Source organism: Phoca vitulina, unplaced genomic scaffold (assembly GCF_004348235.1).
Source record: "Phoca vitulina isolate PV1807 unplaced genomic scaffold, GSC_HSeal_1.0 scaffold23, whole genome shotgun sequence".
In the NCBI taxonomy this organism is placed as follows: Eukaryota; Metazoa; Chordata; class Mammalia; order Carnivora; family Phocidae; genus Phoca; species Phoca vitulina.
This window is the reverse complement of record NW_022589726.1, coordinates 18,888,468-18,905,573: the sequence shown is the minus strand read 5'-3', so window position 1 is coordinate 18,905,573 and position 17,106 is coordinate 18,888,468. Positions and strand designations below refer to the sequence as shown.

Sequence of the window (17,106 nt, the reverse complement as noted above, 5' to 3'; positions counted from 1 at the left end):
GAGTGGGAGAGAGAGAGAGAGCATGAGCAGGGGGAAGGGGAGGGGCAGAAGGAGAAGCAGACTCCCTGTCCAGCAGGGAGCCTGATGCAGGGTTCATCCCAGGACTCTGGGATCATGACCTGAGCTGAAGGCAGACACTCAACCAACTGAGCCACCTGGGCGCCCCCCAAAAGAGATATTTCAATAGAATAAATAATAGTAAATATTTAAAAGTATTTGATGAACTCAAAAGAAAGCAGAAAAGAACAATAGAGGACCCAAAAAACCCACCTGAGACAAGTGAGAAACAAAAAACAAGATGGCTGACTCAAATCCAATTATATAATAATTACATGAAATGTTTATGTTAAAAACTAACCCCTCAATAACAGAAGACAAACAATTCAGTGAAATGGGGCAAAAGATATCAATCAACACTTTACAAAAGAAGATGTGTTAAGGGCCAATGAGCACATGGGAGCTAGTCATCAGGGAAATCTGCTATGAGAAAAACCCAACACCCAGGAGAAGGCTAACATTAAGTGTGGAGCAGTTGGAGCTTTCACGGAGGGTAAAATGGTACAGTCACCTCGGCAAACAGTTTGGCAATTTCTTATCAAGTTAAATGTATACTACCAAATGGCAAAGCAATTCCACTCTTTGTTATTTATTCAAAAGAAATGAAAAATAGGTTTACATAGAGACTGGTACATGAATTTCATAGGGGCTTCATTTAGAATAGCCCCCAACTGGAAATAACACGTGAATGGACAAACAAAACTGAAATATATTTATACAACAGAATATGACCCAGACATACAAAAGAATGACCTACTGATTCATGAAATGACATGGATGAGCTGAGTGAACAAGTCAGACAGAAAAGAGCACATACTGAATGTTTCTATTCCTATGAAGTTCTAGAAGTGGCAATACTAACCTACGGTGGTGGAAATTAGATCAGTGGTTGTCTGGGATGGGGTGGGGAGATGGGCAGCAAAGGGACATCGGGGAACTTTCTGAGATGATGGAAATGTTCTATACTTTCACTCAGTTGTGGTTAAATGGGGCATGCGTTTGTCAAAACGTGTCAAACTGTATACTGATGTGTGCATTTTATTGTATGTATATTTTATCTCAACAAAACTAATAAAAATTAATAAAATGACTTAAAAACCCAGTCTAGAAAATATGTGAAAGACCTATATCTAGAGAAATATAAACATTATGTGAAATGAAAGATAACAAAGCAGTGCTAACTAAATGAGGAGTTAGATCATATTCATAGATGGGAAGCTTCATTATCATAAAGATATTAATTCTCCTTAAACTGATTTACAAGGTCAATGCAACTACAATCAAATTCCAAATAAGGATGTACCTAAATCTTAACAAGTTGATTCTAAAGTTTGTGGTGAAGAATAGCAATCAAGAATGGTTAAGGCACTATAAAAGAATAAATAGGATAATAAAGAATGAATATTTGCCCTTTCAGAGATAATTAATAAAGCTATTAATTCAATGTAGTATCCATGAAAGAATAGAGAAATTGACCAATGGAACAAACTAGAGAGCCCTTTAACTGACATATAATATATATATAAAAACATAGCATATATATTATATACATATTAGATATGTTTTATGTATAATAGTTTTATTATGATATATAATACAACATACATTATATATAAAACATATTATGCATATATTATAAACATATATGTTTCATATATACAAAATACATAATATATATCAATTTAGGGGCTCTCTAGTTTGTTCCATTGATCAATTTGTCTGTTCTTGTGTGTATATATTATATAAATATATTAAATATGCTAACTATGTATAAATATAATATATAACAGGGTGCCTGGGTGGCTCAGTCAGTTGAGTGACTCTTTTTTTTTTTTTAAAGATTTCATTTATTTATTTGACAGAGACACAGCGAGAGAGGGAACACAAGCAGGGGCAGTGGGAGAGGGAGAAGCAGGCTTCCCGCAGAGCAGGGAGCCTGATGCGGGGCTCGATCCCAGGACCCTGGGATCATGACCTGAGCCGAAGGCAGACGCTTAATGACTGAGCCACCCAGGCGCCCCAGTTGAGTGACTCTTGACCTCAGCTCAGGTCTTTTTTTTTTTAATTTTTTTATTGTTATGTTAATCCCCATACATTACATCATTAGTTTTAGATATAGTGTTCCATGATTCATTGTTTGTGCATAACACCCAGTGCTCCATGCAGAACGTGCCCTCCTCAATACCCATCACCAGGCTAACCCATCCTCCCACCCCCCTCCCCTCTAGAACCCTCAGTTTGTTTTTCAGAGTCCATCGTCTCTCATGGTTCTTCTCCCCCTCCGATTTCCCCCCCTTCATTCTTCCCCTCCTGCTACATTCTTCTTCTTCTTTTTTTCTTTCTTAACATATATTGCATTATTTGTTTCAGAGGTACAGATCTGAGATTCAACAGTCTTGCACAATTCACAGCGCTTACCAGAACACCTACCCTCCCCAGTGTCCATCACCCAGTCACCCCATCCCTCCCACCCCACCCCCCACTCCAGCAACCCTCAGTTTGTTTCCTGAGATTAAGAATTCCTCATATCAGTGAGGTCATATGATACATGTCTTTCTCTGTTTGACTTATTTCGCTCAGCATAATACCCTCCAGTTCCATCCACGTCGTTGCAAATGGCAAGATCTCATTCCTTTTGATGGCTGCATAATATTCCATTGTATATATATACCACATCTTCTTTATCCATTCATCTGTCGATGGACATCTTGGCTCTTTCCACAGTTTGGCTATTGTGGACATTCTCAGCTCAGGTCTTGATCTCAGGGTCATGAGTTTGAGCCCTGTGTTGGGCATATTTATTCTTTTAAGCATACTCCTTAAAAAAAAAAAAAAATATATATATATATATATATATACACACATATATATGTATATATATATACACACACATATATAACTAAAGTTACATGTAATATATAAAGTTATATATATACTTTATATATCTATAGCAATATCTTTGATATGCAACAGCAATGATATTGCAGATCAGTAGTAAAGAAGGGACTATGCATTGGCTAAACACATGAGAAAAAAAAAAAACAGAACTGGATTCCTGTCTTCTGTTATATACAAAATCAATCCCAGGTAAATTCAAATTATAAATGTCAAATGCAAAACTTTAAAATTTTTGGAAGTAAAAGGTGGTGAATGTCTTTCTGACCTTGGTATAAGGAAAGATTTTTTTTTTAAAGATTTTTTATTTATTCATTTGAAAGAGAGAGCAAGCACGAGAGCATGAGCACGGGGACAGGCAGAAGGAGAGGGAGAAGCAGATGTCCCGCTGAGCAAGGAGCCCAATGCGGGGCTCAATCCCAGGACCCTAGGATCATGACTGAGCGGAAGGCAGACGCTCAACCAACTGAGCCACCTAGGATAAGGAAGGATTTTTATGCAAGGCACACTGAATGTTTAATATGAAGGAAAAGGTGGGAAAATTACACATTAAAATTAAGAGCTTTTGTTTATCAAATACGCACAAATTGAAAAGACAAGCCATAAACTTGAAGGTGATATTCGTAATACATATAAGTGACAAAGTGTAATATCTAGAAATAGAAGCTTATATAGAAATATAAAAGCACTTAGAATCTAATAAAAATAAGGCAAAAAAACCCAAAAGAAAAAATGGGCAAAAGAAAAAGAAATCCATACAGATAATAAACATTTAAAGGGATATTCAGCTTAGATAAGAATCATGAAAATGCAAAGCAAAACCAAAAATAAGACTGTTTATATCATTTCATTGTTGAAAATTAAGATGTGTCAGAAAAGATATGAATCTGATCAAAGTGTAAATCGTTATTACAACAGCTTTGGAAAATAATTTTTTTCTTGTAATATTGAACATTTGATCCAGAAATGGCAGTCTTACATGTGCATCACAGAGAAATCCTCACCTATGTCCATCAGGGGACATTCAGAAAAATATTCATAGCACCATCTTTATAAGAGAAAACAAAACAAAACAAAACAATAATAGAGTTACATAAAGTGTTGTGTATTTACGTAATAGGATGCTATGAATCCTAGTGGAGGACTCCTTGTTCCATAGTATTAAAAAAAAAAAAGCAAGTCCCTTTGTAAGTGATATCCTTTAAAAAAACAAAAAATGAAACCCAACCAAACAAGGAACACTGAAAAAAATTTTTTTTTCGGATATATGCATGTGTGTGATATAACTAGAAGAAAAGAAAGCAAGGGCATGATGACACAAATTCAAGGAAGTGGTCGCCCCTAGAGCAAGAAGGAATGGGGGACAAGCGGGGGACGGAGTGTGCAGGCACGTGTAAGTTAATAGTAACATTTGGTTCTTGTGCTCATAAGTGGGCTCATGGGTATTCATTTTCACTGTATTATTAAATACATAATAAAATCAATATACTATTTATAAGACATGAAACCTCAACGGAAGGCCCAACTGAAAACCTAAAGATAAAACCAACAAACCTAAACAGAAAATCTTACCTAAAACATAAGGCCATAAATTCAGTGTTAAGGTGAATGGTCAGGGGGTCAGAGTGCATCGTACACAGGAGGAGTGAGAAGTTCTTCATGAAACTTATTTCCGCTTATGTGCATGAATATGTATGTAGGTACAGATTCACGATATAAAATATATTTCTTATTTTGAGTGTGGTTAAAAGATGGTTTGACAGCCAGTACCCTAAACTACCTCTTGTCAAAGCATAGCAGCAGATAGGTACCTAAAAGTTCCTACCAGCGTTATTAGCACAAAAACAAAAGTATACATATGTATACCCGTAGGAGAATGGAGACATAATCACACGCTGGGATACTTACTATACAGCAGTGAAAAATAAATAACGCTACATGCGTCAAAATCTCACAAACAGAATGTTGGGGAGGGAAAAGCAAGTCATAGAAACAGTGTAATTCTATTTTTATAAAGTTTAAAGTTAGGCAGAACTAAACAATTGCTTAGGGATTCATATGCACATGATAATAAAGAACAGGTGAGGAATGCTTAATACAAAACCCCAGGATCGTGGCTACTTTGGAGATTGGATGGGGTTAGGGACAGAGGATGCTGTAATTAGGAAGAGTCCCACATGGGGCTTCGAAGGTATGGATGGGTACACAAGGATTTGTTTTATTACTGCTGCTATTTAAATCATTCAATGTATGTTATATATCCTCTTTTGCATGAATGAAAAGTTTATGAGACAAAAAAGACAATGCTGCTCAGCTTGTGGTCTCTGGGTCCTGGTTACTCCTTCAGTTTAGAGGCATCATCCTACCCAGGATTTTCCACCTAGTCTTGGAACTGGAACCCCAGGCCCAGTCTATCTCTCTCCCTTCCCACTGCTACCAGATAGATCTTCCTCATCGCACACCAAGGTGGTGGTCTGCTTGAGCACCTTCTGTGGCTCCCTATTTCTCACTCCATATGCCCAAACTCCTTGGCTCCACACATTTCCTCCACCTGAAGGACCCTTCCTTCCTTCTCCTCCTCCTTCCTTCAAGGTCCATTCCAGCCCAGGGACCTCCACTCTCCCACCCAGGCTGACAGAACTGCCCCTTCCAGCCCCTGTCAGAACTCTGCAGTTATAATAAGGTGAGGTCACAAAGCCCCCAGGAAGGAGAGGCTATGTCCTCAGAGGCAAGGATTCTGGGAGCTGCTTGGGCTGGAGCTGGGCTTAGGTGCTCACCGGAGGCTTGGAGGAGACTATAGCTCTCTTCATCATGGTGAGACTTGTCCACGTGGCGTGCTGGGATGCATGGGATAAGGGGGTCTCAGACTCTGCCCAGATCTGTTGGACCCAGCCAGGCACAAGCTTGTCTGCTGTGTCTGCAGCTTTTGGGAATGGAAGCAGGAAAGGGTGGGCTGTGGGACGAGGGCAGAGATAGGCAGGAGATGATGTTTCGCTGATTGTTCATATCCATTTCCCACACCCCATCTGCCCTGGAAAGCAATTTGCACTGGGCTGGTGTGAACAGTGTCTGTTCTCTGGGTTAAAGAGTGTGTGTGACTTTATGTTCCTCCGAGTGTAGAGCAAAGAGCACGGGCTTCAGATGCAGTCCAGCTCAGCTACTGACTGGCAGGGTCACTCGTGGCCCGCCAGGTCCCTACTTCCTCGCACGGTAGAGGTAGTGAGCCTCAGCTTGCCCAAGGAAAGATAATGGAGACAGTGAAAACCACTTGGCCTAATTCATAGGTGGTCATGAGCCCCGGTGAGATGGTGGAGGTAAAAGACCTTGAACGGTATAAGGCACCGTGTGTCCTCCCAAGCCCAGGCTGGTTACGGACTGGCGTGTGGAGACAAGGCACAGGAAGGGGAAAGGCCCCCTGGTTTTGTCCCTTGCAGACAGCACTCCCACCACAGTGGCCTTGCTTTGGGGAAGGAACTGGAATCGGGATCCCTGTCACTGATTAATAGCATTCATCAAATTAAGGAAGTTTCTTCTTATTCTTAGTTTTTTTTTTTTTTTTAAGATTGTATTTATTTATTTGACAGAGAGAGACACAGCGAGAGAGGGAACACAAGCAGGGGGAGTGGGAGAGGGAGAAGCGGGCTTCCTGCTGAGCAGGGAGCCCCACGCGGGGCTCGATCCCAGGACCCTGGGGATCATGACCTGAGCCGAAGGCAGACGCTTCACGACTGAGCCACCCAGGTGCCCCCCATTCTTAGATTTTTAAAAGTATTTTTTTTTAAAGATTTTATTTATTTGTTTGACAGAGAGAGACACAGCGAGAGAGGGAACACAAGCAGGGGAGTGAGAGAGGGAGAAGCAGGCTTCCCGCGGAGCAGGGAGCCCAATGCAGGGCCCTGTTGGCTCTCCTCATCTCCCTGACCCTCCCCCGTTCTGGGCTGCCTCCACCCCACAGTGTGAGGAGGTACAGGACACCGCGCAGAAACCCACGCAGAGCCTGAGGCACAGTAAGGAGGAGCTGAACAGGCTTAACCAGGCCATCCAGCGGCTGACTGCGGAGGTGGACAGCGCTAAGAGTCAGGTGAGGGGTGGCCGCGTGGGGGGCGCACCAGTGAGGGAGGAATGGTGGGAGGGTGTCCATTATCATGTGACAACTAGACTGGTCACCCCCCCTCCTCTGGAATAGATGGATAGAGTTTCTCCTTGTGAGTGTCTGAGCAAACGGAAGTGTGGCTGTATGTGTACATCATGCTGCATTTGCCTAGGACTCTCTGTCTTTCGTGTGGGCAAGTAATTAACATGTAGGTAAATATGTATAACTATGTATGCTTGTTTGCAAATCACTTTTTATGTGTATGTGCATTTTTGCTATCTGTGTGTTAGGTTTGTCCTACGTAGCATTAAACTTGAGCTCACCTTTAGAAATTGCAAGATTTTACCTAGAAATCCAGTTTTCTGGGTTCTCTTTAAAAATGTGCAGACTTGGCAACATTTGGCTAGAGAAGAGAGGCCTCTGTCTTCTCTGTCGCCTTCACACAGGGCCGCGCTCCTTTTGTGGGCCCCAGACCCCACCGCCCCAAGTTGCATCCTTTGATACGGAAGCGGAGGGCTCTTTGCCATTGATCATCATCTTGGCCGGCCCTGTTGTTATCCTTGTGGAAGACAAAATGCACCTGACCCATGTCTCTAAGTTAGAGAAGTGAGAGACTGACAACGTGCAAGGGGTCCCGGTGATTGCAGGAGAATGAGAATGTGCATACTTCTTTCTGGAACTTCATACTATTGATATATAGTTGACATTTGGCCTTTACCTTTTGATGCCTCCAGCCAGGCCTCTGTAGGCATTCAGATTTGCAGCTCAGGCTCCAGGCCTTAGAAAGGAGAGGTTCCTACATGAATGCTTTCTTTCTCCCCACTTCTCTGCCTCTCAACCTCCTCTCTTTCCTCCCAGCCGCCCTGGTGAGCCCCCAGGCTCATGCTCTACCTGCAGAGGAAAGGGCATCTGCTCCCTGTTTTTTCCTGCTTTCTGCAGGTACAAGTGTCTCAGGCTCGGAGGGCTTCGCCCTTCTTTAGGAACTGATGGCTATGAGGAGGAGCAAGCTGTTCAGGTTCCAGGGGGTGGCACAGTGATTTGGTGTCCCTGTCACGGTTCAGTCTCCTGCCCGCCTCAGCTGTGTTGATACCCACCCCTCTCACCCCAGTTTCCTAAGCAGCAAGCACACCTCACAAGGCAAGCGTTTATCATCATCATCACCATCATCATCCTCATCATCGCCATATTTCCGCAGAGACTACAGATGCTGGTTTCCTGTGAGGAAAGGATATTCTTCCAGTTAATTTTCCTGATGGAACAATAATCCCAGCATGATGTGCTCAGGAGCATTTGATGCTCCCTGGATCATAGCTCCTATTAGAAGAGTCACATACTAGATGTGACAGGCTCTCTCTCAGCTAGCCTGGGCTGGCCCCAAGTCTCCATCCTGGGAGCTGAGCAGACACACACCATATTTTTCGGAACAGGCAGGCTCTTTCCTTACAATGATCTCTACTCCCTCACTGGCCCTCTGAGAAAGGTCTGGATCCTTGAAGCGGGGGAGGGTGGGAGCCAAGGATGTCCTGTCCGTGGTCTTCCCTTTGCCCCCAGCCCTGTGAACTAGACAGAGCCACGGAGCCACGAGCTCAGCAGGAGGGGGGTGCCTCGGACAGTGCCCAGGGCAAGCTGGCCTGGCTGGAGGCCGCCCTGCAGCGAGCCAAGCACGACATGGTGCGCCAGCTGCGCGAGTACCAGGATCTCATGATCGTCAAGCTGGGCCTGGACTTTGAGATCGCCACCTACCGCAAGCTGCTGGAGGGCGAGGAGAGCAGGTGAGGGCTGGGCGGTGCCTTGGATGTGCACATGGTGAGGAGTGCAGGGGGTGCAGGGAGGTCACTATCTGGGTCCTCACCAGCTGGAGAGGGGCGGGGAGAGATGACCTGGGTATCCAGGGACTTGTTCTCCTGGACCCAGTTTCTCCCCACCAGCTTGAGGCCCTTTAGACAAAACGTTCCAGCCGATGAGCACCTTTGGCACGTGGGATGGGACAACTTGTGAAGTCATTCACCTGCAGGGGCAGAGAGCTGGGGTCACTCTGTCCATCGAGACAGCTGCAGGGACCAAGGCCCAGCCAGGGGGGAATAAGGTCCCCCATGTAGAGTGCCTTCTCCTCGGTTCTGCCCTTCTCCCCCAGGCCTGGGGAAGGCAGGGTTTATGGGAATAAGTAGGGCCTGGCTTTTAACCTTAGACAGTAGAGATCCAAGGGCTGTTAGCTCCAGCTGGGTACCCCAGGCCGAGGGGAGGGAAAGGGAGCCCACCATGCAACAGGCAGGCTGCATTTATTCTTTCCTTTCAATCCCACAACACCCCTGGGAGGGAGGTGCTGTCAATCCCATTTTATTGATGGGGAAACTGAGTCTCAGGGTAAAGGAGCCCTTCAAGGACACACAGGTAGAAAGTGCCTGGGTGAGGCTTGACCAGTACTCTTCAGATAGTTGAGCTATTTCCTCTGTGGTGTCCTTTAAAATGCCCCCTTTAAAAGGCTAAGTTTAGGCCAAAGAAAGCATAGATCTTTAGCCTTCTTGAGAACCTCCTCCAGGAAGTCATCAATAAAACTGAGCTATTTGAGTTTAAGGAGGAAGGATTGAGTTTAAGGTCCAGAGGAGTCTGATGCAAAAGGGCTGTGGGGATCTGAGAGAACCAGGAGCATGAACGACAGACAGATTTCTGCCTGTGGGGGAAAGCCAGGAGAGTTTTGTTTTGGAGAATGGGGATTATTATACCCAGGAGGTATATTCACTCACCTGCTTCCTCCTTCTCCCCTGCAGGCTTGGTCTGGGATTTGGGACAGGGAGCTTCTGTAAGTAAATAATAGACCTAGGTTGGGTTAGAGGAGTCAAATCTTATCCCCTCTCCTTTGGGTGTAGTCTTTTGGGAAGGGAGAAGGGCTCTGCTTCCACTGTGTCTCCCTTTTTTGGGGGGACTGTTTCTTCTCGTAGGGGTAATTCTTTGGGTGTGTTGGGGGAGAATGTCTTGTGGTATGTCCTTTTTGGGGAGGTTCTGTTGGTTTGTCCTGGGGTGTGGGAGGAGGTTCTGTGGGGTCTGTCCTTGTGGAAGAGACTGTTTCATTCTCGCGTGGGGAGAATCTGTGTGTCCGACTCCAGGGAGGGGGCATTCTTGAGTCTGTTTCTTGGGGGAAGGGGTCTGTGTATCATTACTTTGGGGAGTTTGCATCTGTCTGGCGGGGGAGGAGGGTCTTTGCATCTGCCCTCTGGGAGAGGAGTCTGTCTGCCTTCCGGGGCGGAGCGGCTCCCTCCGACAGCCACTGTCCTCTCAGCCCTGGGCAGCGCTCCACCCTGCGGGCTCGGCTCAGCCTCGGGCCCCGCCCGCCTGCCGCCTCCCGGAGCGGGCTCCGGCGCCCTGGAGACGAGCGCCCCTGGCGGCGGCTGCGCGCTCTGCGGCTCCCCCGGCTGCCTCGGCGGCTTCGGCTGCGGCGGCGCCCGCGGATGTTGAAGGTTCCCGCCCAGCTCCGGAGAAGTCAGAGACCCCTAGCTCCTGCCCCAAGGACTTGACCCTGTACCTCAGACGCCTCCTCCCACGGAGCTGGCCCTCACTTCATCTTTCCTTCTTGCTCCCCCCCCCCCACCCCGGAGCGTAAAGTTTGGAATCTCGCTTACTGGGTGGTGACTGCCCTGTCCCCTGGGTAAAGGTAGCCGGGACGCTGTGCCACTGGGGGAGGCCTGGTGGCTTACCTGGACACAGTACCCTGCTCTTCTGACCTGCCCCCCACTCCTCTTTCCCTGAGACTCCTCCTTTGCAATAAAAAGTTCTTCAGTGGACTGAGCCCCCTGGGGCTGTTTGTGCCTGGATTCCTCAAGCTGTGTCCAGAGCACAGACGAAGCTGGAGGGGGTTTGCAGGGAGGGGAGAAAAGGAGGGGACACTACCAGGAAGCAACCCTCCCCTTGTGGCGTGTGTGTCCACGAGACTTCAGTTGGCAGTGATATCCCAGAACCAAGATCCTAAGGGTTGGTGGTGGTAGGGGTGGGCAACTGTGGGCCCCTGGGGAAAGTGAAAGAAGGGGTTAATTCTATTCCCAGCCTCAGGGCCCCTCTGTGGAGCACTGCCTTCATTCATCCACACACTGGCTCTATGGACACTTACAGAATGGCCTCTGAGGGTCAGGTGTAGTGCCGAGTGAGCAAGGCACCCTGGTTCTGGAAGGGAGGCAGGCCAGAAACCGGGAAAGCAGCCCAAAAGAGAATGGCGTGAGATGGGGATGAGGGCGAACCGTTCTCTACTGCCCTGGCAAGGGCACTTGAGCACGGGCCCTGGGGAAGATGGCCCTCGCAGATTGGGGCTGGGGGATATGAATATTGGGTGGCCCAGGCCCGGGTTCTAGTCTAACCAGTGACCTGATGGCGGGCTGGGAACAACATTACCTTGGTGAAAGAGGGCGTGTCTTTGGAATCAGATGGAGGGTTCCAGCTCTGCCTCTTACTTCTAGGTCTAAGGTGTAGTTTGCTCTGAGTTTTCACAAGGCAACTGGACTCTGGGGGGGGGGGGGGGGCGGAAGATAGGCCGGTTGGGGGGGGGGGGGGACCAGAGAAGGGCTGCGTTTCTGGGCTCTTTCTTTGCCCCATAGGCCCACGAGAAGCTTCCATTCGGTGAGCTCACATTCTTTTCTGTTGCACAAAGGGTTACATCATCAGCACATCTGGGAACAATGGTTTCTGCTTTCTCTGTCCCTGGGTGGGGTTAAGGTGCGTCAATGGCCAGAGGCCCTGGCTTTACCTTTTAAGGTACAGTAGGGCCAGGGTGTCTGCTCTGTTCTCCTGGGTCCTTGCCCAGAAAACAGGTCTCCAAAGGGCCCCCTTCCTGGGTAAACAGAGCAGTCTCATGCAAGAGGAATGAGACCGAAACTTGGCTGGAAGGCTGCCTCCCAACCTGAGGGGTAGGGGATGTGGACCCACTCGAGTCCCATTTGGTCAACACGGACCGACACCCACGGTCAACATTCTTACCACACTCGCGGTGCGAAGTCACCGCCTGAAAGCAGATCCACCCCTCTGCGAGATTTCTCAGTTGGGCTCCATGTTCCCTGCATTTCGCCAAGACGTAATGACAGTCCATGCTTTTCAAGGTCAGGTTTTCCCAGCTGCTGTGCTGGTCAGGTCAAGGGAAGTGCTGAAGGAAATATCACCAGCAGCTGTTGGCAGGATTTATAGTAAGCATTCTGCAGCCTACATCACCGACGACTGGCTGCTCACGTTTTCCCATCTCAAATCCCAAGCCTGATGTCCCTTCGGATCCCAAGGGCTGCCAGGTCAGGCTTGCGTGTCTTGCGTTGCATGTTTGTGGTTTGGGGACCGATTCTCTGAGTGGCTCCCTTGGCCACGGGCCACATTCCATGCTGGGGCGGGAAAGAACTGTCTGGTGCATTTATAGAGTCGTTTACCAGCCTATTTAGAAGCTTTGTTAGTGGAGGTGACTTCTCAAGGGAGGCGGATTGTCAACCGTTGAGTCATCACATCTCAGGAGAAGGGGGACCACTAGGGGTCAGTCTTCTGTTGGCTCCTCGTGCCTGCCTCACACTTAATAGCCCAGAAGCATGACAGATGTAACTTAGCTGTGTGGGCATCTCCATATGAACCCCTCAAGGCCGGTGACTGTCTCGGTCACTCATCGCCAGGGCCTGCCACGCGGTAGTTATGAACAGGTTGAGCAAGGCTCTATGTTTGGTCCACTCTGTCTTTGGATGCACTTTGTCGTTCTTCCACCATTAACGTGTCTCACCTCACGGAAACCCCTCAGGAGTCTCTTGATGAATCTAACTGCAATCCTACCTGATGTAATTCCAGCTGCAGTGTATCAGCCAGGCCAGCCTGGAGGAAGGAAAGAAGGGTCTGGATTCTGTTCCCAGTCTTGCTGTTATCCCGGCCACACGCTGCCTGTTTCTGAACCTCAGTCCTGCCCTCCCCAAATCTAACTGGTGAAGATTCATTTATCCCTTTTAGTTTTCCTCCCTACTTGACCTCTCTGCACCATGATCTACCTGTAAAATACAAATGTACCTGTCACAGGGTTGTGTGGAAAAATATATTGCTATATGTAAAGTGCTTAAAACATAGTAGGAATTACTTAAACGTAGTTAGTATCTCATGTACTGGGCTTTGGGCCCCTTTACAGAAGGCAGTACAAGTCTAAAGCCGGCTGGTCTCTTGCTGCCCCAGGTGGAACTAGGGTGTCTACAGGGCAGGAGGGGAGCTAGGGGAACCCACTGGCTCGATCTGGCACCTCCGGGGCACCTCCGCAGTGTGATAACTGGCGGCACCTCCCTTACCACTCCGCCTTAGTCCAGTCCTCCATCTGGGATCACCCCCTCCTCCCCCACCAGCACGAGTCCGCCTGTGCGCTCCCACTGCAGTCCTATCCACATGCACCCATAAAACTCACCTCTTCGGCCCATACATACAGGCATACGCACATTCACACACACAAAGACACATCTAGAAAGGCTCACAGTCACACACACACACACGCGCGCGCGCGCGCGCTGCCACACAGATGCCCAGAGTTGTGCGTGTACCTGGAGGCAATCATACTGTTCTACTCACAGCTGTGAGCTATGCGGAATCAAGGTATAGACAGCATGCGCCCAGCTCAGCTGCACGGACGCCCCACTTTCCTCTAGCTCCTAGTCCTGTCCTACCTCTTCTGAAGACTAACAGAGCTTTAAATTGGCAAAGGACCTTAGCAGCCATCTTATCTAAACATTTTATTTCACTAGTGAATGCACGGAGGCCCAGAGAGGGGAGGTGACTTGTTAAAGGTCACACAGTGAGGTGTTCCATTTTTTTTCACCATTCGGCATCATGAGTATTATGTGCTTGATTCATTCACTCTTGCTTCTCTTCCTGAGCCTGTCCAGGAGTGGGAACTAGAGGGAGGTGAGGACTGTGCTCTTGGAGTAGGACAAAGCTGAAAGTTAGAGCTGGAGGGAGGCTGAGAGTAAGTTTGGCAGGTCATTAGGGCCCAGCTGGGCTGATGAGACCCGTGGGAGAGGAAGGGAGGGGTCAGCTGGCAGAGTTGAGAATTTCATTGGGACTGGAGTTGCGGGTGGCTTCTGAACTGAGGGATAGAGTGACAGAGCTGGGGTTTGGGCCTCAGGTCTAGACTCCTGATGGCCTGCTTCTGAGCTGTGTGGTGTCACAGCACAGAGGGCTCGTTGGAAAAATTGCACACTCTGGAACTCTTCTAGAATTCTGCCCTGCTCAGAATTCCATCAGGAGGGGAGAGGGGCCATATTGGTGGATGGGAGGCCTTGGATTGATCTTCTCCCTTAAAAGAGTGAGTTCTTTTCAGACCACTCGCTTCTGGTCTCTCGATATTCTTGTTTATTTCTACTGGCCTGAGGGATGGGGACTTAGATTTCTGTTACCATTTTCTGGGTCTGGGCCTGGAAGTTTAGAAATTGACCCTGCTGTACAAATGTATATTCAGGGACTTGTCTTTGCCCATAGTGAAGCTGAGGGGCCATCTCCCCACTTTCTTTGCTCCTTATAAGAGCCTCATCAGTGTCAAGGGGGAAACAGTTCTCTGCATGAAGGAGCTCAATGGCTCTAGAAGATGTGGAGATTTCTCTGTTTGCTATCTCTGATCACAGATATAAGTATAATATGATATAAATGTGTAAATGTAATCAGTTTACAGATGTTCATGGAGGCTGGCCATGGCCTTGCTCCTTAGAGGGATTTCCACTTTATATTCTGCAAAAGTACACTGCTAATGGCAAGTGCATATCGTGGTTATTTTGTAGAATTGTCTAAGCATGTTACGTGTATGAAATTCCTAGTCCTCCTATCTGCCCTAGGAGGTAGGGGCTCTTTTATCATTCTCACTTTAGAGATGTGGAAATGGAGGCACAGAGAGGACAAGTAAATTGCCCAAGGTCACTCAGCCAGGAAGGAACAGAGCCCAGTTTCAGACCCAGGTAATCTGGCTCCAGAGTCTATGTGCTCACCTCTGTGCCACATCATCTTCTTGCTACGTGCTGTTTCCTATTTTGGAGGTAATTTATCAGCTATGGCAGGTCTCCAAACCCCAAAAGGACTCCATTAAAAGAAAAAAAAGTAGCCACATCAAAGGTTTTTTGAAAGTTTAAATCGTGTTCATGTATTTACCCTTTAAGGAATTCTCATGAATTGCTCAGGCGTGAGTCTTCCACAGCAAAGCAATGAGTGGTGTTTCCTTAAGCTTTGAGTGGCTGGTGAATCTAATTTTCGCTATCCATCAGTTTACAGATATGCACAGGATGTTTTCGGGGAGGCAATTGTGGGTTAGTGAAATGACCACGAGTGGTGCATACAGGGTTCAAACACCAGCCAGATACTGAAACTTGTGGGGCACTGGCCCAGTTACTGAGCATCTCTGGCTTCTTCATCTTCAAGATGTATCATGGTGGATAAGATCATTACAGTTGTGTGCATAAAATTACATCGTGTAGAGGCCTAGCACAACCCTTGGCTCAATCTGAAACTGCTGTGAGCCCAGGGACAGAGGACTGTGCTGGAGACCCCAGACTAGACCTTTTTCTGCTCCATGTAACTCTGGGGACCTTCGCATATCCGGACCCTTGTGGATTACAAAGGTGCAGACAAGGCTCAGAGTTGGCTACATTGATTTATTGGAAACACAGATCAAGACAGAGATGAACACGGCAGAGATGGAAGGGGAATATTGGGGGGATGGGGTACGGCCATCACCCAGGGCAGCGCAGGTTGGGCCCTTATCCTGGCCCTCCGGCCCCTGAGCCCCCTTCCTATGGGCATCAAGGGGACTTCTTTTTAGGGGTAGCCTTTCCCAGCGCGGGCAGCAGAACTGAGGAGGAAGGGATCACACACAGATGTGAGAGGCTGGGAGTGGGACAGACCTTTCAAAGTGCCAGAGAAGTAGTCGAGAGCTTGCTCCACCTGGAGGCTGGGTGGGAGAGCCACCAGGCCCGCGGCTTGAGCTCGGGGGTCTAGCATCTGCGGCAGCTGCTGGCGCAGGAGCCCACGCCGCTGGTGCCCAGGCCGCAAGACGTGACGGAGTTGCAGGGGGCGCAGGGGGCGGAGGGCGCGCTGGGGGCGCAGGGCGCGCACATGCCCGTGCTCACCGCCAGGTTCCCGCTGCAGGGGGCGCTGCACACGCTGCCGGTCACTGGCCGCGAGCCGGACACGCAGAGGTCCCCGCAGACGACCCCGCCCCGGGAGCTGCTGACACCTGCGAACCCCAAAGGCTCAGTCAAAATTCTGGGGGGTGGATCATCAGCTTCCCCGAGGACGCCCCTCCCCAGGCCCTGAGCTCTGTGTATTCAAAGTCCAGAGAATCTTTACTTAAAACACTAGGTCCATCTAGTTCCAAAGCTGCTGTCTTTCCTGCTCTCTGACCCCAAATCCCTCCGGCTCTGATGCCAGCCCCATTTAGCTTTCAGGGGAAGCCCCCCCTCCAAACTCTGCCATTCCTTCTAGAAGGGAATAAATGCACACGGGGGCTGTGTTACTCACAGACATTCACTGCGCCAACGCCTTCACATAGTCTGAGGGGGAAAAAGAAAAAGGCAACATGAGTGATTCGGCTAGAGTTGCAGATAGAGCTCCCCAAATCCCTGGGGGTGGGGTCCACAAGTGGTCAGGGTAAGAGCAGAGGGTCTGAGAGAACAGCCCTCCCAAGCTACCCCCTCCCTAAAGTGATGAATGAGAGGCTGCCCTAGATCCCTGGTCCTCCTTCCTGACCCAGGAGAAAGGGTGCCGTTTATTCAAGGGGCAGGAATGAGCAGCTCAGAGCCAGGCTGGGTTGGGCCCCACCTCTGTTCTTCGCCTTCCAGCAGCCGCCTGTAGGTGGCGATCTCGATGTCCAGGCCCAGCTTGGAGTTCATCACCTCCTGGTACTCCTTGACCAGGCAAGCCATGTCCTGCTTGGCCTTCTGCAGGGCGGCCTCCAGCTCAGCCAGCTTGCAGCGGGCATCACTCAGAGCCGCCTCGCCCTGCTGCTCCGACTGGGTCACTGCGGCCTCCAGCTTGGAGTTCTGGGGGCCCAGAGGAGAACAAGGTGTGTTATGGTCCTGGGTCTCTCTGTCCAT

At 48.4% G+C, this 17,106-nt stretch overlaps 2 protein-coding genes across 2 annotated transcripts in view; one reads left to right on the top strand and one right to left on the bottom strand.

Annotated features, from left to right (window-relative positions):
* Positions 1-6,257: 6,257 nt before the first annotated feature.
* On the top strand, positions 6,258-10,557 carry LOC116642611 (keratin, type II microfibrillar, component 5-like). The gene is made up of 4 exons (XM_032421090.1): positions 6,258-6,266; positions 6,908-7,012; positions 8,597-8,817; positions 10,323-10,557. The coding sequence occupies exons 1-4, from the start codon at positions 6,258-6,260 to the stop codon at positions 10,555-10,557; spliced, it is 570 nt and encodes a 189-aa protein (XP_032276981.1).
* A 5,448-nt stretch (positions 10,558-16,005) lies between these two features.
* The window catches only part of LOC116642331 (keratin, type II microfibrillar, component 7C), a 34,170-nt gene continuing 33,069 nt past the window's right edge, over positions 16,006-17,106 (bottom strand). Inside the window, exon 10 of the mRNA XM_032420649.1 lies at positions 16,006-16,066. Coding sequence (XP_032276540.1) covers positions 16,006-16,066 — 61 coding nt within the window. The remainder of the gene's footprint in view (positions 16,067-17,106) is intronic.

Bases quoted from the DNA above. Each gene is read 5' to 3' on its own strand.
- LOC116642611 (XM_032421090.1), top strand. The intron at 7,013-8,596 runs GTGGACAGCGCT...CTTTGCCCCCAG, and splicing joins TCCAGCGGCTGACTGCGGAG to CCCTGTGAACTAGACAGAGC. The intron at 8,818-10,322 runs GTGAGGGCTGGG...CTGTCCTCTCAG, and splicing joins CTGGAGGGCGAGGAGAGCAG to CCCTGGGCAGCGCTCCACCC.